The sequence below is a fragment of the Peromyscus eremicus genome, chromosome 17 (assembly GCF_949786415.1).
Source record: "Peromyscus eremicus chromosome 17, PerEre_H2_v1, whole genome shotgun sequence".
Classification (NCBI taxonomy): Eukaryota; Metazoa; Chordata; class Mammalia; order Rodentia; family Cricetidae; genus Peromyscus; species Peromyscus eremicus.
The window spans coordinates 5150333-5176996 of NC_081433.1; the positions used below are offsets into that span (position 1 = coordinate 5150333).

The 26664-nt window shown below is 44.8% G+C and overlaps 1 protein-coding gene across 1 annotated transcript in view; it reads left to right on the top strand.

Annotated features, from left to right (window-relative positions):
• The first annotated feature begins 1905 nt into the window (after positions 1-1905).
• The window catches only part of Myo16 (myosin XVI), a 363210-nt gene continuing 338451 nt past the window's right edge, over positions 1906-26664 (top strand). Inside the window, exon 1 of the mRNA XM_059244646.1 lies at positions 1906-2161. Within this exon, the coding sequence (XP_059100629.1) occupies positions 1936-2161 (226 nt within the window). The 5' untranslated portion in view covers positions 1906-1935. The remainder of the gene's footprint in view (positions 2162-26664) is intronic.

The window sequence follows — 26664 nt, forward strand, 5'->3', positions numbered from 1 at the left end:
AACAGGGTGGCAGACACAGAATCTCCACTACTTGTCCTTCCAAAGCAACAGGGCAAAGTCTTTGATGAAGTGGAGATTTTGCATGTGAGTTTATGTTTTTTCAGATTCAGCATAAAATCTTCTACATTTTGTGCATGTCTAGAACACTTTTCACTTGTTTGGGACTTTGGAAACACATACAGTAAAAAAAGAGCATATATTTGGACATGGTCACACTGCAAATGTAACACACCTGTAACTCTAGTACTCTAGAAGCTGAGGCAAGAGGATCGTAAGTATGAGGCTAGTTTGGGGTACATAGCACTGATCCTGGCTAGCCTAGACTTAATCCTGTCTTAAAACATTAGGTTAAAAAAAGAAAAAAGATTTCAGGCCAGAGAGATGGCTCAAGAGTCATCAAGCCTGGTAATCTAGGTTGCATCTCAGAACCCACATGATGGAAGGCGAGAATGAACTCTGTCAAACAGCCCCTTGGCTTCTACATACACACCATGGGACATACACACCCACCCCCATTCAGAGTCAATAAATGAAAAAAAAAGATTTATGTAAAAATAAAAACAGTTAGACACTTAACTGGATACATGAGCCAGATTTGGTGATTCTTAATAATAATTTTCTTTCAATCATAATTTTTAGCCACATGGTAAATATATTTGTATATTTTCCCCCTGTACTTTGGGTGGTTTTGTAGGACATAATGAAAGAATAAAATGAATGTTCTAAATTCCAGAATGAAGAATTCAATTACTTCGTCACTATATTAATTATATGATGGTGATAGCCGCAATTTTATCCATACTTCTGAGATGATAAAAAAAAAGTTTATGCCAATTCTGTATTTATACTTGACCATAGGTCTCTTAGAAATGAATGCTACCTATCACAAGAAAAAAGGGGTCAGCTAGAAGTTAATGGGGGTAATAACTAATGCCATGGACAACTGACAGCATGTTCCATTCCGCTGTGTCAGCTAAAATGCCACACAATGTGTTGGGCCCTCCCCCCTCCCCTGTTGGTAGCATGGGTGTTACCACTACAACAATGGAAGACTAACTTTTATTAGAATGGCTGGAAAGAGTTACAGGGACATGGTCATATCAGTGTGCCTGGTGTTTATGAGTGTGAATGAAGACTTGCCAAGAAATAGTAACTGTGTGTCAAATTTTATCCCCAAATTCAGGTTTAGTTCCTAGTATTCAGTCATAATTGAGAGTAATGACTAAATATTTGAGCCATTCACATAAATTTATAGACAAGGTGGAGGGTGGGCTCAGTTCACTGTTATGTCAAGGAAAAGTCCATGTTTGTATCTAATTCTAATTTGTTTTACTGCTATGAAATTGTGAGTGTTGCTCTACTGTTTCCCCTGTTCTGTACAATAGGTCATGCTGCCTTTGTGCATCAAGCACAGAGGAGATGGGGTGGGTTGTTCCTGCTCTGCAGTGGGCATTGAAGATCTGGGAATAGAGTAGGCATTATAAAATCAGGAATGCATTGAGCATTGTAGAATCAGGAATGCAGTGGGCATTGCAGAATCCAGAATGCAGTGGGCATTGCAGAATCAGGAATGCAGTGGGCATTGCAGAATCAGGAATGCAGTGGGCATTGCAGAATCAGGAATGCAGTGGGCATTGCAGAATCAGGAATGCAGTGGGCACTTCAGAATCAGGAATGCAGTGGACATTGCAGAATCAGGAATACAGTGAACATTGCAGAATCAGGAATGCAGTGGGCAATGCAGAATCCGGAATGCAGTTAGCATTATGCATCAGGCATGGTAATAGGCAACATAGAATCTCTCATGGCCATGGACCTTATTGTGTCTGAATGTGTGTAATGCCGCTGGCAGGAAGTAAGGGTATATCCAGTGACTTTTCTCTCTTCTTTCTTTCAGGTTGCTATCAGCTATGTAATGTTTTTCGATCCCATGAGATGGAAATTGACCAGTGCTTGCTGGAGTCCCTTCCCCTGGGCCAGCGTCAGCGTCTGGTGAAGCGCATGCGCTGTGAGCAAATCAAAGCCTACTATGAGCGAGAGAAAGTGTTCCAGAAGCAGGAAGGGCTCCTGAAGAGAACCAAGCCCGGGAAAAGCCAGAAGGTCCGCTTCAGCCTTGCTGACATGATTCAGGACGCCATCATCCACCATCATGACAAAGAGGGTATGCCTTCTCTGTGGGGCTTCTTACAGCATATTTTTGTTGTTGTTTTCTAGGGAGATAAGAATGCTTTTTTAAAAAAGTGTTCCTTCCAAAAAATGACATGAGAGGTCATCAGTCTCTTAGCTGATATGTGAAAAAGTAAAATTTTGGTGAAATATTTATATATTGCCTGAAAGAGAATTACTTATCTGAAAGCCAAGCAATGACTTCTTTTAAAATTGCATACTCTAATTCTTAACAGGACACTTTTATCTGCAGACTTGTGGCCTTGGATCAGTGGTTCTCAACGTGTGGGTGGTGACATCCCCAAAAGATCATTTCACAGAGATCACATATCAGATGTCCTGCATATCAGATATTTTTACATGATTCATAACAATAGCAAAACTACAGTTTATGAAGTAGCAATGAAATAACGTTATGGTTGGGGGTCACCGCGATAGGAGGAGCTGTATTAAAGGGCTGCACTTTAGGAAGGTGGACAACCACTGCCTGAGGTGATGGCTGCGACCGCTCCTCTCATTTTTTCCTCACATACATGTAGACGTGGTGGCAAAGTCAGAGGCCTCAAAGTTCTCAGAGGGTTAAGAGTCAGTTTTTCTAAAAATCTTTTCTGAGGCTGGTATTATGACTTTGTCTTGTGATCATATAGTAGGTGAGTGGTCTCGGATCTTACATTTGGGTCTTCAATTCATTTTAATCTTTGTTTTGTGAAAGGCTGATTTTGCTTCAGTGTGGAGTTGTGTTTGGGCATTCTGTATGCTGGTGTCCAGTTTCCCTGCATCATGTGTTCAGACTGCACTTTTTCCAGTTGTTTGTGAGTTGTGAGTTTATTTGGGGGAATCTCTACTCCACCCCATTAATCTGTGTCAATTTTTGCCACCATCAGCCTGTTGTGAAGCTTTCTAGTTAGCCTTGGAGCTGGGGGGCAGGGGTGGTTCAGCCAGATTTTTGTTCCATAAATCCTGGGTTATGGTGTGAAAATTTCTTAAGCATGCCTGATCGAAATCCCTTTTGTCTTCACATGATTAATTTCATCACCATTCACACATTTTTATGTATGAGTTTCTTTCTGCTTTTTTGTTGTGGCTTTTACAATCTACTTTTCAAAGTTTTACTGTGAGATAAATGCTCCATTTCTGGGTGTATGTTATGATAGAATATGACGTTTCTCCCACCAGAGTAGTATATTTTGATGCTTGGTCTTCTTCTGAGAGTGAAAACTTTAGGAGGTGGGGCCTAGCTAGAAGAAGTAAGTCATAGGAATTATGCCTTTGGGGGATCAGAGAAGCCCGAGGATATTGAGATGAGTTTAACAGCCAATTTGGATGAGAGCTCAAAAGACCAGAATGCCAACAGCAATACTGGCATTAAAAATCATTTTGATTAGATTTCAGGTGGGAATAAGGACACTATTCAGACTGCAGTGGAAGCCAGACATATTATTATCACGAAGAACATGTCTGTATTATGTCCATATCCTGAGAGTTTGTGGCAGGCTATGTTTAAAGGTGAATGGCTAGTATATCAATCAGAAGAAATGTCAAAGGCATCTAGTCTTTGGGCTCTGGTGTAGTTTCTCTCTGCTTTTCAGTGAGAATTAGAAATGAAAAGCACAGCCAAAAGATTCGAAAACTGGAATTTGGTCAGAAAAGCCTGTACAAAGTAAAGGCTGAAGAAGCCTCGCTTTCAGAAGAGATCAACACCAATAAAGGAAGCCACGTACTCTTCCTTGGACCACTAGGAAACAGTCCTGGGGGACATCTCCATAGTATGCTAGATCCTGCTTGTCACAGCTTCAAGGAGATCAAAGTCCTTGGAAACTTTCTCTTGAAAACTTAGCTCTTCTGGGCTCCCTGCTCACATGGGACCACCTAGGAAGTTGTTTCCCAGGATTCATTTCGGCGCGTACTCAGCTGCCCAAACACTCAGAGACCAAAAAAGTCATGGTCTAGTGGGGGACTGAGCTACACATTCAGCTTGCATAAGACCTTAGAGTAGTCCATGTGGTAAGGGGGAGGGGGTTACTGAAATGGAAAATATGCAGGAAAAACCTGACCATGGAGACTCCTACCCAAAATTGTAAGGAAATCTGAAGCTGTGGTAGGGGACGAACAACATGTGATAAGACTGGAGTTCCTGTAGGTGGCTCCAGAGAGGGAAATGCATAGAACTGTGAGAATGATGTCTAAACTGTAGTGAGGATCCCATGATGCTGAAGATGCCAACCATGTGGAACTCCTTCCAAGGAAAGCCACAGGCAGCTAGCAGAGCCAGCCCAAGTCCGATGCCTCATGGATTCAGCTGCCAAGGCCACAGGCATAGAGTTATAAAGGGCCCTGGGAGCTCACCTCATAACCCAGTATGTTCTAGATGCTGGCACAAGCTGTGGGAAATACTTAGCTTGTTGCATTTCAGCCATTGGGGTTCCCTCCCTCCCAGAATTCTTCAGAAGGGGAGCACTACGCTATACCACCACATCTAGACGTGTGTACTATACCACCACATCTAGACGTGTGTACTATACCACCACATCTAGACGTGTGTACTATACCACCACATCTAGACGTGTGTACTATACCACCACATCTAGACGTGTGTACTATACCACCACATCTAGATGTGTGTACTATACCACCACATCTAGACGTGTGTACTATACCACCACATCTAGACGTGTGTACTATACCACCACATCTAGACGTGTGTACTATACCACTACATCTAGATGTGTGTACTATACCGCTACATCTAGACGTGTGTACTATACCGCCACATCTAGGTGTGTGTACTATACCACCACATCTAGACGTGTGTACTATGCCACCACATCTAGGTGTGTGTACTATACCACCACATCTAGACGTGTGTACTATACCACTACATCTAGATGTGTGTACTATACCGCTACATCTAGACGTGTGTACTATACCGCCACATCTAGGTGTGTGTACTATACCACCACATCTAGACGTGTGTACTATACCACCACATCTAGGTGTGTGTACTATACCACCACATCTAGACGTGTGTACTATACCGCCACATCTAGGTGTGTGTACTATACCGCCACATCTAGGTGTGTGTACTATACCGCCACATCTAGGTGTGTGTACTATACCACCACATCTAGACGTGTGTATTATACCACCACATCTAGACGTGTGTACTATACCACCACATTTAGGCGTATGAACTATACCACCACATCTAGACATATGTAACTTGTTTTTAATTTTACCAGGGCTGATGCTAAGAGTTTGTCTTGATTCTCAAAGAATATGTTGGACTTGAACTTTTTAAAAAGTTTAGACCTGATGAAGCTTTCAGGTATCTTGGAGATAAACTAAATATGATGCCATTATGTGTCAGCCTCGAGCTACATGGGCAGTGAATGCTATGGGTTGGACCTGAAATGTTCCCCACAGGCTCATTTGTTGGATGATTGGTCCCCAGATCTTTGTGCTGTTGCCAAGTGGTGGGATGTTTAGGAAGGAGGGCCTCACTTGAGGAAGTAGCTCACTCATGTGTGCCATTGAATGTTACATGTGGACCCCAATCACTTCCAAGTTGTTTGCTGTCTACCTTGAGGCCAAAAGCCTTTCCTTTAGTATATTCAGACAGCCAGGGTATTCTTTCTAAGAGCCTAGGTCCAGGTCCAAGCATGGGTTGAAACAAGCTGTCCTATATCTTGACTCATTTTTATTGTTTATGTCAAGGACATTGTCACAAAGACCTTATTGTATCTAATACAGTATAAATGAGGACTTCTTAGCCAGTGTGAAGTATGTTCTCTGAGGCCAGTAGTTGGCCAAATCTAGACTCTAAAATGGACATCCTTCTTAATTAATTAGTCACTATTTGAAATCATAAGGACTCAGAAATACCAGGTTTTCTTTGTAGCTCACTGTAGAAGATATTTTCCTGACCTGATTTTATTTTATTTTTTAATGTGCTCAGTCTGGAAAATTCATGAATTTAGGAATGTATGCATTTCCAAGGCTCTCAGATCGGGACTGTGAATCTGTACATAAGAACTGTCAGCACGCTCTATGCAACCACGGCTATAATAAGACTCTCCGCTCCTCTGTGTGGGCATGCCAGTTAAACTGCTCCCTGCTGAGAAGTTCATACATCTCATTTAAATGTGTTTGCTTTTATGCCTTTATATGTGGCAGTAGATGTATGATCTGGTGTAGCCTGAGAGATCCTTTAATCCCATTGACACCTGAAAGGACAAGTACTTGTGACCGCACCTGAATCTCTATGCTGGTGGCCATGATGCTTCTCATCATTCCGTTTGCATTTGTAAACTGATCACTTAACAGCCACACTGATGTGAGGAGCTGTGTTTCTCATACTCTCGCTCCATCCTTCCTATCTTGTGCTTCCCAGGAGAGTAGAGTAGAAGTTTAAAGCCACCTACCTCCTTCCCTGTCAGCTGTTGCCACAGAAAGTTTTCACAGCACTGAGATCTTCACACCGTCTCCCTGTATTGGTGGGAAAGTAATGAGACACAAAATGAGTGCGTAAAATTATAAAGCCCCTTAGATGAAACACCCGCAGATATTACAAGATGATGTCTATGGTCTTAAAAGAAATTAAGAGTGATAAAGTAATAAATCAGAGACCAAAGCAAACTGTTTTACACATTTCTTCCCTAGAACATTATAAATCATATTTTATGCAGTCCTTCCTGCCACACAACCGGAGTGATTCTTTTTCCAGCGGTTGTTACGGGGGAAAACCATGCTGTCCTCAGTGATCAGAAGGCAGGAAGGGGGGTGAATTTTCCCTTGAAAGCACCAATCTAGGGAGAAAGAAGAAAAAGCCCAGGATAGACGAGAAGACAGTGTGTGAGCCAAGCGGAGTGAAGCTGGAAGAGGTGGTACTTGGGGGAAGCTGCTTGGAGAGCGTGGTTCTGGAGAAGTTTGACCTTGACCACCATTCAGGCTTGACCTGCGAGGAAAGGCAAGGAGAGCACACTGCCGTGGGTGGGTGGCAGAGCAGCCAAGCAGCCACGGATGCCTGGACACAATCAGATGGCTAGCCAGGGTGAGCCGCATGGGAGCAGAGCGGTGCATTTTAATCTGAGAATCTTCTGGAAAGTCACCTTTGTTTCCATTCCCTCTGTCTGTGCCTTTGCATTCTCTGTTCATTTAAGTGTCATGAGATGTCCAGGGAATCTCTTGATTCGGGGCATGGGGGAGGGCATATCACATGTTCCTAAAAGGGACCTTGATACGCTGCAAATCGTTTTCAGCAAAGAATACTCCTGGATATTTAGCTCTTAAATGGGTTGAAAGGTGGATATGAACTACAGCTAAGGGTCTGTTGATGTCATCTCGGCATTAAGATGGCTGGCATGGCTGGGATTCTTGCAGTGGGAGTCAGAACAAGCCCAAGAGTCATATCACAGGAAAAGTCCATGCACTCATCCGTATCCTAAGACTGTGGTGGATATATTGTATATCAAATAAAGCTTGCCTGAGGATCAGAGGACAGAGCCAGCCACTAGATTAAGCATAGAGGCCAGGCAGTGGTGGTACACACCTTTAATCCTAACACTTGGGAGGTGGAGATCCTCCTGCATCTCTGTGAGTTCAAAGCCACAGTGGGCTGCATGAGAATGATTCCATGGAATAGAGAAACAGAGCCAGGCAGTGGTAGCACACAACTTTAACCCCAGTACTTGGGAGTCACAAGCCTTTAATCCCAGCACGTGAGATCTCATGCCTTTGCCACCAGTATTTGGGAAGCACACATGCCATTAATCCCAGCACTAGGAAGGAAGTGATATAGCTGGGCAGAGAAAGGCATAAAAGGTGTGAGGAGACAGGAACTAGAGCCCTTTTTGGCTGAAGACTCAGAGGCTTTCAGACAGAGGATTCATGGAGATAGAATCTCGCCTTCCATTCAGCCTGAGGATTGGGTAGTGGTGAGAAGTTTCTCCAGTGGCTTGTTCCTTTGTCTCTCTGATCTTTCAGCAATTACCCCAATATCTGGCTCTGGGGTTTTTTTTATTATTATTATAAAGACATTTAGGAATTCATGTAACAAAGACTGTTCTTTGGAGGATAGCCAGGAGTGGAGCAGACAAGGCTTCTGTCTCTCTGATGACCCACTGAGGACTGTTAGTGGCCATGAATAAGGTCACAGGAATATATAGTGTGATCAGTGATGACACATGCCTAGGAAGGCTTCCTGGAGGGGCTGAGAGACCACTATGCAGAAACCTGGGAAGGGCATCCTTGATGGCGTCCTAAGGTAAAGGATGTCCCGGGATGCTGAGGGAACAGCAAGACCAGCAGTGCAGCAGAGGCAGAGCAAACAGAGGGCACGTGAGGAGAGGGGTGAGGAGTCTGCGAGGTGTGGGTAAAAGGACTCTGCCCCTTGTATTTAGGGATTCCCGACACCAGGAGGGGGTTTTGATCTCACGCCATTTAGAACTTAACAGATCAGCTGTAGCTGCTTCCTGAATGGACAGAAAGAAGGACTTTGGGAAGCAAGTGAGATGGATCTGGGGTGAGCTAGGCAGGGAATTGGACCAAAGTGGAACAAGAATGTGTTGAGAAACAGTCAGGTTTGAGGCAGAGGGAGGGGGTGGGAAATGCTGAGTAACTGTCTGTAGGGTGAGCATTCATTTTCTCCTGCTATGAGAACACATTTAGTAGTCGGAAGAGAATCAATGCGTCATCTTCTCTCACCTTGCTGTGAGAAGTCAGGTCTGGGACTCAATGGGAGAAATGAAAATTGGTTGTGTAGGAACGGCTCCTGCCAGAGCTGACGGTTGCATCCCTTGGACCAGAGTCCCCTCCATCTCCAAGGTGAGCCAAGGCAGACCCAGACCCCTCTCACACCTCACGTTTTGCCATGTTTCTGTAATTCCATCTCTTTGATCAGTCCTTCTGTCTGTCTCATCATCTTCTAGAGCCCCGTGTGATCACTGTGAGTTTACCCAGGTCATTCAGATAGCTGGACTATTTAAAAGACAGTACAAAAAAAGCTATAATTTGCATTTCTTATATAGTTTAACATATCCACAGCCATAAAAACCATAGGCAAAACTAGGTCACTTCAAATCCCGCGTAGGACCAAGAAAGGAAAATGCCACAGATTTTTATTGGACAAAGACAATAACATGATGCCATTAGTTATTAGTTAGACACTCCTCCAGGCATTTTTATAAGACAACCTGACTTACTGGCTTGAGACAAAAAAATTTGAAAGTCATGAGACTGTAAAATGGCATTAGTAGATGGGACAGGAGGCGTCATAGGCTTTCAGTGGACTGTGTTATGCCTCACTAAAGACCTAGACCTCACCAAGCATAAGGGTGGAGCAGAGGAGCAGGGACAGGGGAGCCTGTAGGATTGTGAGTGCAGCAAAGAGTAGCTAGAGCTGCCTAGACATGCCTTTGTTTATTCAAACTCTACAAAGTTCACAGACGGAGGACTAAGGAGTTCTAGAATTAATAATTCGTGGAAGTGAATCAGAGTGACCAGATGCAGCCAGAACTAAGAGGGAAACAGGGGCGAAGTTTTAGTGGGAGCCCAGCACAGTGTCTGTCAGGGTTATCTGAGGACTAAACGGGACACTAAATATATTTAAGTGACTGGCATATGGCATTAGAGAATGCACAAATGCAAACGCTGTCAGTGCTGATGAGTGATGTGAATTTCAGCCCACTTCCAAAGGGGCCAAGCCATCCAGCTTCTCACTAATTCATAGTTACAAAAACTCTGAGCTCATGTGTCTACCTTCAGACTTTCTCCCTATAATTATAAATTCATTACAATTTATAGCATGATTGCCTAAGACATTCCTAAAGCCCTGTTCTCATTCTTATGTTTTCACACGCGCAGTCAGTTTGTGACACCCGGAAATCAGACAGCGGCTAAGGTCAAAATCCACTCCTCACTGCTCCAATTCTGTCTGTTAATTCCTCTTCAGGCCACAAGAGCAATGACTACTTAGCATGCGTGTACAGGAGGGCTGGCTGGTGGATGTCATTTGAAGGTCCCTGCATACAGTACCCTCCTGTGGATTCTAGCAGCTCCCGTGGGAGAGACATCCCCCAGCACACTGTTTGTAGGTATGAAGAGGAAACATGGGCCTACCTTGGCTGAGGACACGCAGGTCCTAAGTTGTGGAATGGGGATCGGCCACTGCACCCAGTTCAGAGTTAGGACCCATGATGCCAGGCCCTCACAATGCTGCCACACAGCACCCTCCTGTGAAAGCCTATTCTTCCGTGCCGCCGTGTTAGAACCCCTTTCTCTTTGTCTACAAAGCTCTACACTTCCACCACTCTGTGTTTGGGACTTGTGTGTCCCTGCGAGCAGATACTAGACAGAAGCAACTTAAAAGAGGAAAGCTCTATTTGGCCAAAAGGCTTAAAGGTGACAGCCTGTCATGGCAGGGAGGGGGCAGTTCATACACCAAGGGACAGGAAATGGAGAAAAGGAATGCCAGAAGGACGGGATACAGCCCCCAAGGATGCATCCCACCTGCCGTCCTCACCCCAATGCCATCATATTATGAATCCCTTGATGAACTGATCCAATGATGAGGTCAGAGCTCCGAGGCTCTGATTGCTTCACAGCCCATCAGCTGTCAGCCAAACCTCCAACGTGTGGATCTGTGAGGGACACTTCATGTGGAAGTCACAGCACATAGTCTGAGACTTATGTCACGCCACTTCACTTTAGTGAAGCCATCCATGTAGGACAGATCTTTTTAATGGACAGTACAATAATACATATACATGCATATGTCCCGTTTTAAATTTCCTCCCAGTTACTATGCCAGTAGCTGGTCAAGTTACGACTACAAGGCAGGCGGTTAAAATACTGGCCACTTTGCACAATGTTCATTTAGTGTTGCTGAGACCCTAAACTATGCATTGACTTCATGCAGAGCCCTTCAGAATTTAAATGCCCTTAATCACCACTGTCTCATGATTTTATATCTCATGATCGGGTACCTTCAATTATGTAGCAGCTGTTGCCTATTGTCAGAAAGCATCCTAGTTCACTGAACAGAGCTATGTAAATCTACCAGCTGCCCAGCCCGGCCATGCTTGCTGTGGGTGTGAGTGCTGTACACACAGAAGCCCAGGTCTCTGACACGGTTGCTCACACAGAGAAGAAACTCTGGAGGCCAGGCTGTTGTGTGTCTCCACCTTCCTCCTGCAGCACACCCTGTCCTGGGCTGAGCTGAAGTCTGAAGTCTGCACATTGGTTAGCAGGCAAAGGACTGACCGTCACGCTGGACAAGCCGGCCTCACACCCGCTCAGCTCAGGCGTGCTGCCCACTCTGGAACGTGGACGAAGAACACCACAGCCTACAGTAATGGCTTTTCATGGAGAATGTTCTCTCCCATTTCCTCCTTAAAGGCAGGCTGGTCCTTTCTGTCCAGTCTGTGAGAGTTTTGTATTAGTTAAACCTAACTCTCAGGGAGAATCTGTACACAGTCCATGTCGAGCACAGCCGTCGAGACTGGGGGTCTGGAACCATTTTCCTGCTGGAGCACTTCCCATGCGTACACTGGTGTTGATGAAAATTCACAGGGAGAGCCCGGGCTGAGTTCTTCTCTGTTGACCGGATCACTGTCCTCAAGGTACCAGTGGCCTGGTTTCTCCCTTCTCTTAGAAAACCTCTAGTTGCAATTAATGACAGAACTGAAATCTCTGATTGCTGATACTTTACACACTCAGGTCGTGTTTTCATTGAAACTGTGAAAAAAGCAAATACTTTAATTGAGTGAATTGTTGCACCAGCTCAAGTCAGCTCCATCAAGCCTCAGATAGCTTTACCTTCAGACAGATGAGCATAGAGGTTATGATTCACTGTGCTCCAATACTCTACATGAAGAGGGGGGAAAAAGGGGTGACTGGTGATTTCAGAGGCACAGTCTGTCAGAGGCCTGCAGTGCTGGGTGATTGACATGCTCAGCCGCCAATCTGCAGATGGTGTCAGCCTTCGCCAGTGTCTGTAGCACAAGCAGAAATGAGATGCTGTACATGGAGGGCAGAGATGTGCCATTTGTAAGATCAGAGAAACCATGTAGTGTGCACAGGATGTGCAGACTGGAATATATTAGCAGAGTATGTCCTGCGCTGTGTCAGTATACAGAGGGTTTCTCGGAGTGGAACTGCAAGTACTTATGTCTGAAACAGCACCTGCCTGTGACACTGAAGCTGCCCTCCCCGAGGCAGGATTCAAGGTCTAGGCCCCTGTCCATGGCAGCATGGCTTGTGTTTTCTGAAGTAACAAGAAAGCAGAGCCATGCCATGTTGGCTCTTGTTGCCCCACACAACCAGAAAGTCCCTTAAGTCAAGTAATCGTGGCTCCTCCTCTTGCCCCTGCCCCTGGAGCGTTCTTTTGTTAGGATTTGTCTTCACAGTTCCACCTGTGCCTGACTTGTTGCTAAGTTCAGGGAAAGTTTTAAAACATTCTACTATTTATTTCTTTGCTTGTTTGTCTGTACCTGTGTGAGCATGTGATGTACCTGTGCACACGCAGAAGGGAGCATTGGATCCCTTGGGACTGGAGGGGACAGGGGTCTGTGGGACTCCTAGCATGCTACATAGATATTGGGAGCTGAAATCTGGGCTTCACACAAAGTGCCCCTGTAGCACGAATTCTAATTGGCCTTAATAGTAAAACCCGGAGCCAGATATCAGGGTAAATGCTGAAAGATCAGAGACACAAAGGAGCAATCCACAGCCACCTCTTACCTTGCCAACTCCTCAGCCTGAAAGGGGGGCCAAGCTCCTGTCTCTGTCTACCTTATATTTCTCTCTCCGCTCAGCCATATCACTTCCTGTTTCCTCCTCCCAAGTACTGGGATCAAAGGTGTGTGCCACCACCGCCTGGCCTCTATGGTTAACTAGCAGCTTAGCTCCACACTCTAATCTCCAGGCAAGCCTTACTTGTTAGAGCCCAAACAAAATATCCCCACATGTCCCTTAACTGTATCTCCAGCCCCTTGGAAATATTTTAGTGACCATTTTATTCATTTGCAACTAGTACTGACCTCACTGGCCATTTCTTGCTTTTTTCTTAGCTCTCCTCACTGGGCTTGCTCTCCTCAGGGTCTCTGCAGATGTCCGTGATGTTCCCCCCTCTCTTGTCTTGGCAGGATAGTTCTTCCCCATTCTGTAGTCTACACCCCACAGCACCTGTGTTTGTCTTTTCAGACTGACAGGTGAAATTCTACAATCTGTGGAGCTTATACAGAAGAATCTTGTCTTCCTATGACTCTGGAAGTTGGGGCACACCAGATTGATGGACTGGTGGATTTGCTCTCCCTGAGGATTTCCCACTTGGTGACTCATCCCTTCCAATAAGGGCATCAGTCAGACTGGACTTGAGACCTAGCCTTACGATCTCATATAACCTTCATTCCCCCATTTAGAGCTTCCAGAGAGTGCCGTTGAGTTAGGGTTTTAACTTAAAATTTGATGGGAGATACTATCGAATTATTCTTGCCATCTTGTTCTAGCAAATCAGATCCCTTGAGAGGCTTCAAGTTACACTGTGCTCAGGTCCTGTAGTTGGAATTTTCTTTGGGCTGTCAACTGGCTTCCAAATAAAGACACAGCAACTTATTATTAGTTATGAATGCTCGGTCTTAGCTTAGGCTTGTTCCACTAGCTCTTCTAACTTAATATAACCTGTTTCTATTCATCTACATTTTTGCCTTGGGGCTTTTAACCTTCCTGTCATTCTGTATGTCCTGCTTTCCTGCTTCCTCCATGTCTGGCTGGCCCCTGGCATCTCCCTATCCTCTCTTTTTCTTTCTTCCTTGAGCCTAAATTCCTCCTCCTACTTACTCTCCCTGCCCAGAAGTTCCACTTATACCTCCTCCCTCACTATTGGCCATTCAGCTTTTTATTAGACTAATTAGGTGCCTTAGGCAGGCAAGGTAAAACAGTAACACATCTTTACATAGTTAAATAAGCTCAACACATCTTTGCACAGTTAAACAGTTATTCGGCAGCAAGTTTCCATTTTATCTTCCACATCCCTGTCTTCTCCTACAGTGTTACCTACAACTCTGAGCCTGTAGGGAAGGAAAATTGCCAGGCCTCTGAAAGAGATGGTGCTATATAGACAGCTAGCTCTAGCAGTACTGGATCAGTTCCCATGGAAGTAGATTGTAGGAAAAGAGCAAACGTGGTTTATTCCCAACTCCAGCGTCCTGGTTTGTCTGTCCTGTGGTGTTCTCTCCTGTGAGAGCTTCTGACATTACAATATTACCAGTTAGGGCCTTTGTAGACTTCTGGCTTCCAAAATGCTGTGCCAAGTGAACCTGTTTTCAAATGACTTGTCCTGCCTCAGCTATTATGTTAGCAACACAAAAGAGAGTAAGACACCATGGACCCTAAGCTGAGCTTCCTCACACTGTCACCTCCAAATGGCCTTCTTCGTAACATTTCCCACACACAAAGGATAAACCACCTGGCACTTCAGAGTCCTTGTCTGATTGTATTTTCAGCAGATTCCAGGCACACTCAGAAGGCCATCAAGTTCTCACCGTAGGCAAGAAGACTGCCTTCTGTCTGCCACTGTCCTGATGATCCCACCATCCCACCGCCTCCCATGACCTCATATCACATGATGGGACCTGGAATCGTGGAAGAGATAAACCTCTGGGCGTGTCTACTTTGTTATACTGGGTTAATAGAGGTGGGAAGACTCACCCTGACTGTGGGTAGCCCTGTTCCATGAGCTGAGCAGAGGAGCCCTGTGGTACAAAGAGGGAGAAAGTGAGCTGTTAGCTTCCTGACTGTTCATTGGAGGTGACCTGCTGCTCCACACCCCTGCCTCCACACTCCTGTCACAGTGGACCATATCTTCTAGAACCATGAGCCAGAGTAACCCCATCTGCCTTTAAGTAGCTTCTTGTCAGGAATTTTGCTATAGCAGCAGGAAAAGTAACTAATTTATTTATTTTATTTGGGTGACTAAATTAGCTAATATTTATGTCATTTACAGCAGGATATATGGAAAGTACTGTTTAAAATCCAGTTTTGAAAAATTTTTATTATTGTGCGAGGGCTATAGAGGTGGTTCAGTGTTAAAAGTATTTACTGCTCTTGCAGAGGACCTGGGTTCAGTTCCTAGCACCTACATGGCAGCTCAGAACCACCTGTAATCCTAGTCTCACTGGATCTGATGCCTTCTTATGGCCCTTGAAGGTTCATGCATGATTGTGATCTATATATATTCACACACATATATACATATAAAAATAAATAAATAGCCATGCATGAAGGCACATGCTTTTAATCCAAGCACTTAGGAGGCAGAAGTAGGTGGATCTCTGTGAATGCAAGACCAGCCTACTCTACATACTGAGTTCTAGACCAGCCAGAGACACACAGTGATACTGCCTTAAACAAATCTTGAGTATCATTGTGTGTGTGTATGGGTGTGTGTGTATGACGTGTGCATGAGGGCTCATAACATGCTACAGTGAATGTGGAAGTCAGAGGACAACTTTTGAATCTGTTCTCACCTTCTGTCTTTACATGGGTTCTGAGCATTGAACTTACGTCATCAGGCTTATAGAGTAAGTGCCTTCCCCCTGGGTGCCATCTTCCCAGCCCTGAATCCTCACACATGTCACTGTACTGTGTTCTGATGCATCCCATGCTCCCTCCCCCATCACACCTGCCCCCTTGCCTCTCTTCTACCTTCCTAGTTGTCACCCTTATGATGTCATTGAAATGGAGTCCGTTACCTTCTCCTGACCCTCCTTCTTTAGGGTCCCTTCTTCCCTGCTCACGGCCCCACATCTGTGTCCCTGTGTGTGAGGAAGCACTGTATCTGTCTGAGTCTAGATATGTGGGTAATGTGATGGCTTTCAGGCCCATCTGTTTTTCTGCCAGGGTATGATTTCCCTCTTCTTTGTGGCTGAATACAATTTGCATTGTGTGTGCGAAGCACATTTTTCTTTATCCATTTATCTGCTGATAGACAGCTGGCATGGTTCTGTTTCTCAGCTCTTGTGGATAGGAAAGCAATAAAGATGAGTGTGCAGAAAACTTTATGGTATGTTGACTTAGCCTCCTTCAGACACATAGACTCAGGAGTGATAGAGCTCAGTCACATGACAGTTCTACTTTTCCATTTGAGGACCCACCACACTGACTTCATATGACAGAGCTGGTTACATGCCCACAGCAGTGTAAGATTTATAGCTGTGTCTATGGGTATTAGATCCATGGATCTAGAATCCACTTGTCGTACTGACCTCATGATACTCAACACCAACACCTTCCTTCTCTAAGTCACTCTGATGCAGAAATATGTCCCTAGTCATTCTCCATCCCAGTGAGAGAGAGCTGCTGGCGGGATGCAGGCTCCGGGAAGACGATCCTCTCCTCCTGCCTCCCTTCCATCACTGTGGTAACCTCTAAGTGCCTGTAGCAAAAACAACTGACTTAACTGGCAGTTTGGTGGAATACAAACAAGGAATCAAATAGGACCACTTGTAAGCGGGGATTCTGTGTCTGGCGGAGGAACGGATTTCTGTGGAACTGGTGTGGAGAACATAAAATGCTGACCACAGCTGTGGGATTTCTAGGCACTAGTTTTCAATATCCCAGGACAACTACAAAATTATTCTATTAAATAACTATTCACTTCTTATTCAAATCCAGTGACTATTAGAAACACAGTTGATTTTATATCAATTTAAAATTCTTAATGGTGAGACTTGATGCCAAGTCTGCCCAGCATTGTCAGGCTCTATGGAATTCGTCCTCCAGAGAGACCAGAGTTAGGAAGAGGCCTTCTCTGCTCTGCAACTTCTGTTGAGCTAATAGCTCTGATGGGGGCACTCGGTGGCCTCTGCTGAAGGCTCATCCTCAGAGAGACTGAACCGTGATTAGAAGTTGGGAGCTCTATCCCATCCCAGGGAGGGTAGAGGGCTAGAGATTTGTCTGTGAATAGCCATGGCTACAAGGAAGAGGCATCTAGAGGTCGCAGGCAGGTGTGGTTATTGGTAAGGGTGTGACTGATACAACTCCTTCCTATCCATGAAAATCTGAGAAGGGAAGTGTGAAATCTGAGACAAGGGGCAGAATGCCCACCACAGGGAGTTTAATTTGGACCCCTGACACTTTTAGGAAATGGGTTCTAGACATCAGAACCCCAAATCTTAAGGACGTCAAGGGACCTGGAACCTGTTGACAGAGGCAGGAGGACCAAGGCTGATGGCTCTAGAGAGGAGGCACCCAAGGCCAAGGCAGCCTTGAGCAGCTGCAGTATTGGCTCCGTAGACAGCATCTTACAGCTTGTTCTTCCTACTGGGCCTCCCATTTGTTCAACATGCAATCTGATGTGTAAGAAAAGGCCAGGCCTGGCAATTACAGAGGAAATAATTTAGCTCCATGTAAGAAAGCGATTTCATGTACTCTGTGCAGGATGCCTTGGGAGATGGTGAGCATGCCATGAAAATTAACCAAAGTCCCAGCATCGCAGGTTGCTCTTGGGTAATAAATGCTACTTGTATACTGGGTACCGGGAGTGTGAATTTGATGCTCATAGCTATGAGCTACAACCACAACTATTATAGTTGATTGTTTTTGTGCATCGCTGAATTGATGCATCTTTAGAATCCCTCCTGATGTTATTTGTGCCTCAGAGACTGTGTATAGGAGCTTCAGTGTAGGCTAAATTGAAACTTCTCCACACTTCCAGAAAATCCAAGGGTCAGGTCTCCCGTGGGTTTCATCATCAAACATAGATCATTCTAGTCTGTGCCTGCAGTGGATTTAGGCAAAGAACCATGTCCTGGGGACTCCACCTGCCTTTCTCTTGAGCTTTCCCTGCGGGTTATCAAAGCATAGCTCCTTTATTATTTTGTTAAAGCCCTTTGTGGAGGTATTACTTAATAAACACACCTGCTATGTGAGCGCAGTGTGATCTAGAAGCTTTCACGATGTGTTGCTGTAACTATGGAGAGTGCAGTGTGACTTACAGCTTTACACAACATGTTAATGTAACTATGCAGAGCGCAATGTGACCTATGGCTTTGTACATGTGTTGCAGTAACTTAGCGACATTGCTGTTGGATCCTTGGACTTCCACTTTCTCACCACTTACCTGGAGATGGTAGTGTAGACAAGCCTGTAGTGAACATTGGAACTCAAGACGCTGGGTACCTAGTGGCTTTCCTGGTGCCAAACTGCCAAAGGTTTGCAGAGAACATGTCAAACTTATTACAACCCGCAAATGCTCAGAGGAAGACAGGACAAAACAATTGTCAGATTATAAACTTTCAGAACATGTATCAGCATGACATTTGATACCAAAGCAAAATTTATTTCAAAATTCACATGAACTTCAAACCCGCTACATGAAAAAGTGCTTTGATTTTTGAATTGTTTATGATACCATATTTTTATCACAAAGAAACTTCAATAATACATTATGGACATTAAATTTTACTAAATAAATCTTTTAAATATATTAAATAATTATAAATGTAGTTATATTAATGTGCTCATATTTACTTTTAAAATGCAATATGTGTGTGCTGGTTTTGAGACTCAGAGTAAAGGTACTTACCACCCTGACTTATGACCCCTAATTCAACCTCCAGGACCATATAGTGCAAGAGACCAATCCTTGGCCAGTTGTCTTTAGACCACTACACACACCATGGCACATTCACACACATACACACCCACACACACCTATGTGCACACACACACTGATATAAGTAAATAAATGTAATAAAATCATAAATAAGCAAACTAAACGCGATAAGCAGATTTTGAGTCCATCCCCGCTTATTAAATTAGTGCGTTTTAAAAGAGCCCAAGAATTTTATCATGATCCCATGTCATTGTAATTAAAATGAGTCATTCTGTTTGAATTGCCAAAGGGATCTCTAAGTGAATCACCGGCGTTTATTATCTTTTCAATTATCACATGTCATAAGAATTCAATTAATTCTCATTGTCAGAAATGACTACATTGAACTTGGGGGGAAATCACCCATTTCCTGTTTTCTTATGAACAACAGAACCAAGGTACAGAGCCTGTGTGATATGAAAGGGGCAGACCTAACAGCGGCAAAGACATTCCTGGTGTGAAGCTGGTGCCTTATCGGCCAGGGCCTGAGGTGCTGCCTCAGCCAGCAGGTCTGTTCCAGGTAGAGTGTAGGTCACAGAGGCCCAGTGAGAGAAGGGCCGTGTAGAAACTGTTGAACGGTGATACTTCATCCAACACTCACAATGGGGCCTGAGAACATCACCAGTGTTTCTGTAAATATGATGGATTTTTTGTGTGTAGTTGGTCTATGCCATCCAGGTAAGAATCAGCTGTTACGGAATGTCTGACTTTCTCTAAACATTGATAAAAATCCTCCCATCTGCACAGGAAGCCTGCCACCTGCCACCCAAGACTCTCTGCTCTCCTCAGATGAGGGTAAACCTCCGTGTCCTGGAAGGTGGATGTGATGCAAAGCTAAGTAGGATGCCCCTGTTCAGGTTCCTGTGAAACCTCCCTCCCATCTGGTAACTCTTGTGGGGTGGAGAGGTTGACCAGTTGTCTGAGTTTTTCTCTTCCCCTTTCCTTCATCTAATGTCTTTGAAAGTCTTTCCTTTCTCTTTGATTCCTACAGCCAGTTCCTCACCAGGAGACTCAGCAGGCTACAGGCGGACAGCTGGCTCTTTTAGGACAGGGTCCCTCCTGTTTCATCAACATTTGCTGAGTGGAGAATGGGTCTTCCTGGTTGTGTGCAATCACATTCTGGTCTCCTCCATCCCTTCATGTTTAAAGTCCTAAGTCAGTCAATATTACAGAGTGTGAGAAGGTAAACGTGGGTCCAAAGCACACTGTTCTGCTCTGTGTGGGGCGGTTGTGCTTACTCTAAGCAGGTCTGAGCTGGAATGAGCTGGACTCCACTTGACAGACAGTACTTATCTGGTACATGAGGCTGTCCCTTTTCTGCTTCCTTCCTCCCTCTGTCATGCAACCCCTATGTTTGTATCAATGAGAAGATACTTTCTACCGTGCTGTTCCCACAATCAGAAACCACCTTTCCGTGCCATGGTGCTCATTGTCAAGATTTTCATAACATAGCTTCACCATGCTTTCCCCCTGACTCATGTCCTCTGATGGAGATGCCTGTCTATCTAAATGCATCTTGCACCTGCTTGCCTACATGCTTTCCCTCAAAGCATTGTCTCTACTGAAAATGCTATCCCTTGCGCTCTCTCTCTCTCTCTCTCTCTCTCTCTCTCTCTCTCTCTCTCTCTCTCTCTCACTCACTCTCTCTCCCTCCCTCCCTCCTCCTGCAGCCCCCACTGAGTAAAATATCTATAACCAAGATGCTTTCCAAAGTGTCCTCACATTCCCTTTATCCTCTTTATCCTGCTTCTGCTTCTTCTTTTCCTGTCTATGGTGAGTAAAAGTTCCTTCCAAGATAATAATAAAAAAGTAGTACTTTCCTTGGTTCATTTTTGTGTTTCCATGAATTCCTTTAGCAGTATTATTGAGTATCTGTTGCTCTGAAACACCTCAGACTTGGTGCCTTAGATGCATTCATCATGCACAGTATCTACGGGACAGGCCTCTAGCCAGGCATAGCCAGGCCTCTGCTTAGGGCATAATAAGACTATAGTCCCAGGTTAGTGGACTATGTCACCTACTGAGGGCTTCTCTGGCAGAGACTTGGCTACCTCGCTGAAGAGGTTATGGGTTGTCTTAGGTTTCTATTGCTGTAATAAGACATCATGACCAAAAGTAACTTGGAGAGGAGAGGGTTTATTTGACTAACAGCTTGCAGTCATCATCAGGGGAAGCCAGGCAGGAACCAAACTAGAGGCATAGGCTTGCTCTATGTGGCATGTTTAGCCTGCTTTCTTACAACTTAGCACCACCTGCCCAGTGTGGTGGCCCTTCCACATCAAGCATTAATTGAGAAAATGACCCACAGATTTTCCTACAGGACAATCTGGTGATCTCTCTCTCTTTCCTCTCTCTCTCTCTCTCTCTCTCTCTCTCTCTCTCTCTCTCTCTTTTGCACACGCGTGCACACACATGCACACGCACACGCACGCACACACACACACACAGACTTATGCTATTCCATACCATATGCATCTGGGCATCTGTACCCTGAATGCCGGATCTTCAAAGCCTCTCTGGAGGGGCTTGTGGACTGAGCAGGCACTCCTGCCTCTCTAGTTTGAGTCCATCCCCTAGGTCCAACTTTTGCTCACCTCTTCTGCCATTTTACATTTCCCTGTCTCCCATCTCTGTATCTTCTTGCTTTCCTGATGTTGTCTTCGACTTTAATTCCAGAGGGGAGTGACTTATCTGTTTTCTCTCATCTCTCTCTCCAATCCCATAATCTCCTGGCCTGCTGTGTATCTCAACAGCTGTAGTCTGGTCTGTAGCTTCCAACGCATTACAGGCTTCATAGTTGCTAAGTCTTTTTGATCCAATAAAAGCCTACACATTTATCTTTCCTTAGTTGGAGGCTTACCCACGTTCTGCTATCCATGGAAAGCCCAGATACATTTTTATTACAAATTATTTTTCATAAGCCTGGCTAGGTGATTATGATCTAGAAATAGTTTGCTGACTTGGCAGTACAAGCTTATATTCTAGAAGGAGAACAAAGCTTTCTGTAGGGTCGCTATCTGAGGTTCAAAAGCACAGAGACCTGAAACTATCGGCAACATAGACATTGTTTCAAAAGTCACTGAGGAATTGAACTTGTTGGATCGAATGGGTGATAATGAATTCTCTGTGGAGGAAACATGAAGCAGAATTTAACAATTGGACTGAGTTAGGAGCTAATTAGGGAACACATCAATTTGTGACACTTGATCTGACTTTTGTGACTTTGAGATTTCCTGGGTAGTGTACACCCCAATATGTCACCATCTGGCAGCCAAATGTTGGGGGGACTGGGCTCAGAAGGAGGGGGATATATGGTACAACACAGCCCCAGCCAAGTTACAGCTGGATTTGTAAATTTATCTTTAAAAGACATTTAAAGACCAGGGATGCATCTCGGTGGTTAGCTCCATAGTGTAGTGTGTCAAAGGACCAGGGCAGTTTCATCCCCAGGACAGAGGGAGGGAAGGAAGGAGGGATAGAAAACAAGATGTTTGTGTTCACATAATTGGTTGATTTACAGAAGGCAGAGTACTTTGTATATTCTTTTTAATTTTAATTTCATGTATGTGTTTCCATGTGTGTGGATTTGTGTGGGTGCCTGCAGATGCCAGAAGAAGGCATTAGATCCCCTGGAGCTAGAGTTACAGGCAATTGTGAGCTGCTTGATGTGGGTACTGGGATTCAAACTTGGGTCCTCAGAAGAGCTGCAATCAGTATGAACCCCTGAGCCAGACCTTGGCCTCATTTGATGTACTATCAATAAGTATGAGTTCCTTGAAAGTTTCTCATTGTTACTTTGATTATTCCTTATATAAAGGGTTGATTTGTAAGTTGTCTGCCAATTTTGCCTACTGTAGTCTTTTTATTATGTTTATTTGTGTGCACATGTGTGCATAATATGAGTCCTGGTGATCAAACTCAGCTTGTCAGGCTTGGCTACAATCCCCTTTACCCATGGACTCCTGCTTTACTTTTTATTTATACGTGTGTATGTATATTGCCTGCGTGAGTATATGTGGGAAGATGCAGAGGTCAAAAACAGGCATCAGAGTCCTCAGATCTGGGATTAAGGGTGTGGGTGGGATGCCTGGCTTCTGTAGCACCAAGAGCTGGAGGCAGGCCCTCAGGTTGTACAGCAAGCCCTGTTAACTGTGGAGCCACCTCTAAAGGTCTTTATGTTTGAAATAACAGAAAGGGACATTGTAACCTAGGGTAATTAGCCTGTATAAAGTCGAAGTGGGGAGAAAAGAGAGTCAGAGAGGTAGCCCACGCATGCAGGGCAGGGGAGATCAAACCATTTTACTCTGGGGATAAAGGGGACAGTTGCAACTATTCAGTTTTAAAATAAAGATTGATTTCATCTTCATTTCCAAAGGGCGGGTGATTACTCATGCAGCAATCTCTGCAGCTGGGGTAGTTACTCTAATTCCTGTCTAACCAATCCTTCGAGCTGACACACTCTGATTTTCACACTGCACCCTGGCCATTGTTGAGGCCTTTGATGAACAGGAATAAGCTGGGGGAAGGAGCTGGGGCTATTACAACTCTCCGATCTGGGCTTTTAGGAAGTCACACTCTGCATAGGCTGAGGACTTGACTCAGATGTCACCTATATGAAGGACCCTGTGAGTTACTCTCAGTTGATCTGAAGGCACCATTTCCAATAACATTTGGGGAACTCCCAGAAGCCTGACTCACTGCAACAAGCTCTGACATGTCTGACCTTCTCTTGACATTTGGTAGTAGAGTTTTAAAGGTGAGGGGTACAGAAGCTAAGTTGGACTTGGGCACTAGAAAAAGCTGTCTCTTTGGCACTTACAATCGAATGAGTGGCTCCATGCATCCTGATCCTGGTATTTTCTTGACGTTTCATGAGACAAAAATGTCCTGTGCAGACCAACCAAGATATTTGGTATTCATCACACTAACCCATGTGGCTCACATAACTTCAGATCTTAAAAATCAGCTGAGAGACAGCAGAAAGTGAGTTGATTGCAATGAAGTAGTTGAAGCATGACATAAAACACCAGTGATCTGCCTCTGAAGGTGACTCTCCCCTATGAAGACCCGCCATTGATCATTGATAGATTTTTTTTTTTTCTGGCTGTGGAAGGATTCTGTTAAGGGAGGAAACTTCTCACTAATGTTGAAATTGGAATCGGCAGTGTCCTGAGGGCTCCATTTCTCTTTCTTTCTCATTATGCCACTGGGGCCTGCCCTTCTGTGTGAGCCTCTCTGGAGACGACAGTTATCGGGGCTGAACAGGACATGTGTCTGAGGATGAGAAGAACAATGTGCTGTAATGAGATACAGAAGGAAGGTGGTGACTGGAGCAGTACCCTGGGATGGAACAGTAGTTCTGGTTCCTTTGCCTCTGCGTGGAAACCCTGAGGAGCAGAGGTGTGCACCCACCAGGCTCACACAGGAGTGCGAGGACTCCATGGAGCTCTTCCTAGGGGAGCAAAGTCAACCTCTGTATACAATCTGTTCTCATCGGTCATTTGGAAGACTCCACATATATTTTAGGCATCAGCAAACAGTGGATATTCTGTGAGTCAGAAAGCCATGAGTTACCCTATAAATATCTCCCCTTCCTGTGTCAGAATTCCTAAAAAGTACAATAAGAGTCATGCAAACAAGATTATTTATATTAAATGCTCCGTGAGGACAGTTTGTGAGACATAAAGATAACATGGTATATATGGCTTAGGAAGTGTGTAGCTGGGTGTTGTGGCTTGTGTTATCTCAGCACTTGGAAGTCAGAGGCAGGGGGATCACTGAAGTTCAAGGCCAGTGAAAACACAGAACACTTATCTTCCGAGTCTGGCTTATTTTATTTGGCATAATGATCTGTGTTGTTTGATTCTAGGCAAAATTAATTGATGTTGATTCTCTTGGACATACAGGGGACAGCCGGGGTTGCTCACAGCAGGGTGCCAAGTGGGAACTGTCTGAAATGATGGATAGTCTGTCACCGTGAGCTAAGTGAGGGTTACTCGGGTCTCTTCACAAGCACAAATTAATCACATGTACGTTTGAGACTTGTGCATTTTACTAAAGGTAAATGATGCCACGATGCAGGAGAAGCCTCTTTGTCTGCTGTATCCAGTGACGTCTGTGGGAAGTCGGACTGTAGGTGTGAGCCTCACTGCGGGCTCTATCACTAGCATCTGCTCTTAGACCAAATGCTCCAGGATTTGATACAGAAACTTTCTAACGAACCTGGCAGCCCACCAGGCGAGCTGCTCGATTTTTAGCTCACTGAAGATTCCAAGGCGTTTAAACCACACTATCCTGTCACAGGTTTGACCTTCTGTCCACCCCTCTGGTCCCAGGGGATGGGCCACAGTCAGGTGTTTCCAAGTTCTTGACCTCAAATTCAAAGAACTGAAAATCAGGGGTCACACAGATTTGGAAAAGAGCATGCTGGTAGGGCAGGTTATGGTAGGCACACTCTCAGGCACACTGACAGGAGGCACGTGTGTAAGAGTATACAGGGCCCAGATTAGTGCCTGAGCTTCCATTCATGGGATGCAGAAGAAGGGGAGTTTGATTATTTAGGGGTGTAGTTTTGGTGGTTCTCTACTTGACTGATAGGTTAGTTCTGCACATGTCTCTTCCCATAATGCATCTGATTTTAATCATGTGCGTGTCCACTTGTGCATAGGTGTAGGATGGTAATTGGAGATTTTCCCTGAAAGTTTACACAGCAGTCAGAGTTTGCCTTAGTAAACATGTACCCCAAACCAGCTCAGGTCAGATCAGCCTTCACACTAATACATAGAGAACATAATTGAATAGAAATGCTCCAAGTTTGATTGTTTTTAGGGGTGGAGAAACCAATACTGTTGCTCAGGGACTAGATGGGTGTGTGCATAGTCTGACACAGGAGGGAATCCAGGGGTCTTCTTAGGTTCCTCGGTGCATTGGGCAGAAAGAGGTGTACACACAGTGTGTGTAGACAGAGGAGACAGGCTGCCCAGTGTATTATATCAACCCAAAACAACTAGGGTCCCTGTCTAAACTAACATCCCCCCTCACCTGCGGTGTGTGGACACACACAGGAAATCCAGCACGGCATACTTTGAGTCTAGGGAATTTCAGTTTTGAAATAAGTTAAAAGCAAATCATGTCTATGATGCATTTGAAAGCATAAAAATCCCCTATACTCAGTGTCTGTCATTTACCCTGCTGAGGATTACATGGGACAGACAAAGATCAGGTTTATGTGCCAGCAACAGCGAGGGAGAGATGACCTGCCCTGCGTGCAGGCTTTCTGCCTCTCTTTATGTCTGGCTGCTCAGAGCCAACTCTCCCTATCCAGTGCGGTCCATTTCCCTGCAGAGGGCTTCTCTTTACCTTGATCCGAGGGGGTGAAGTAAGCAGTCTGTCCCTGGCCCCGTCTACATGGGCAGCTATAGAATCCAACTCCAGCAAAACATCCTCCTTTGCAAATGTCAGCCCTGCCCTGAATCCACTTCACTTTCTCCTTCCCCTGGCTTGAGGAGCTGCTTCTGACAGCCGCCACCTCACACACTAGCTGTGTAAACATTTGCTTTAGTGTGTGTGTGTGTGTGTGTGTGTGTGTGTGTGTGTGTGTGTGTGTCACTGGCTGCTGAAGAAATAAATTTCAGTAAATGAGTAATTTTATTCTTAAAGTCAACTTGCGTGATTTACTTTTTTGTTTGTTTGTTTGTTTTCCTAGACAGGGTTTCTCTGTGTAGTTTTGGTGCCTGTCCTGGATCTCGCTCTGTAGACCAGGCTGGCCTCGAACTCAGAGATCCTCCTGCCTCTGCCTCCCGAGTGCTGGGATTAAAGGCATGTGCCACCACCACCCAGCGTGTGAT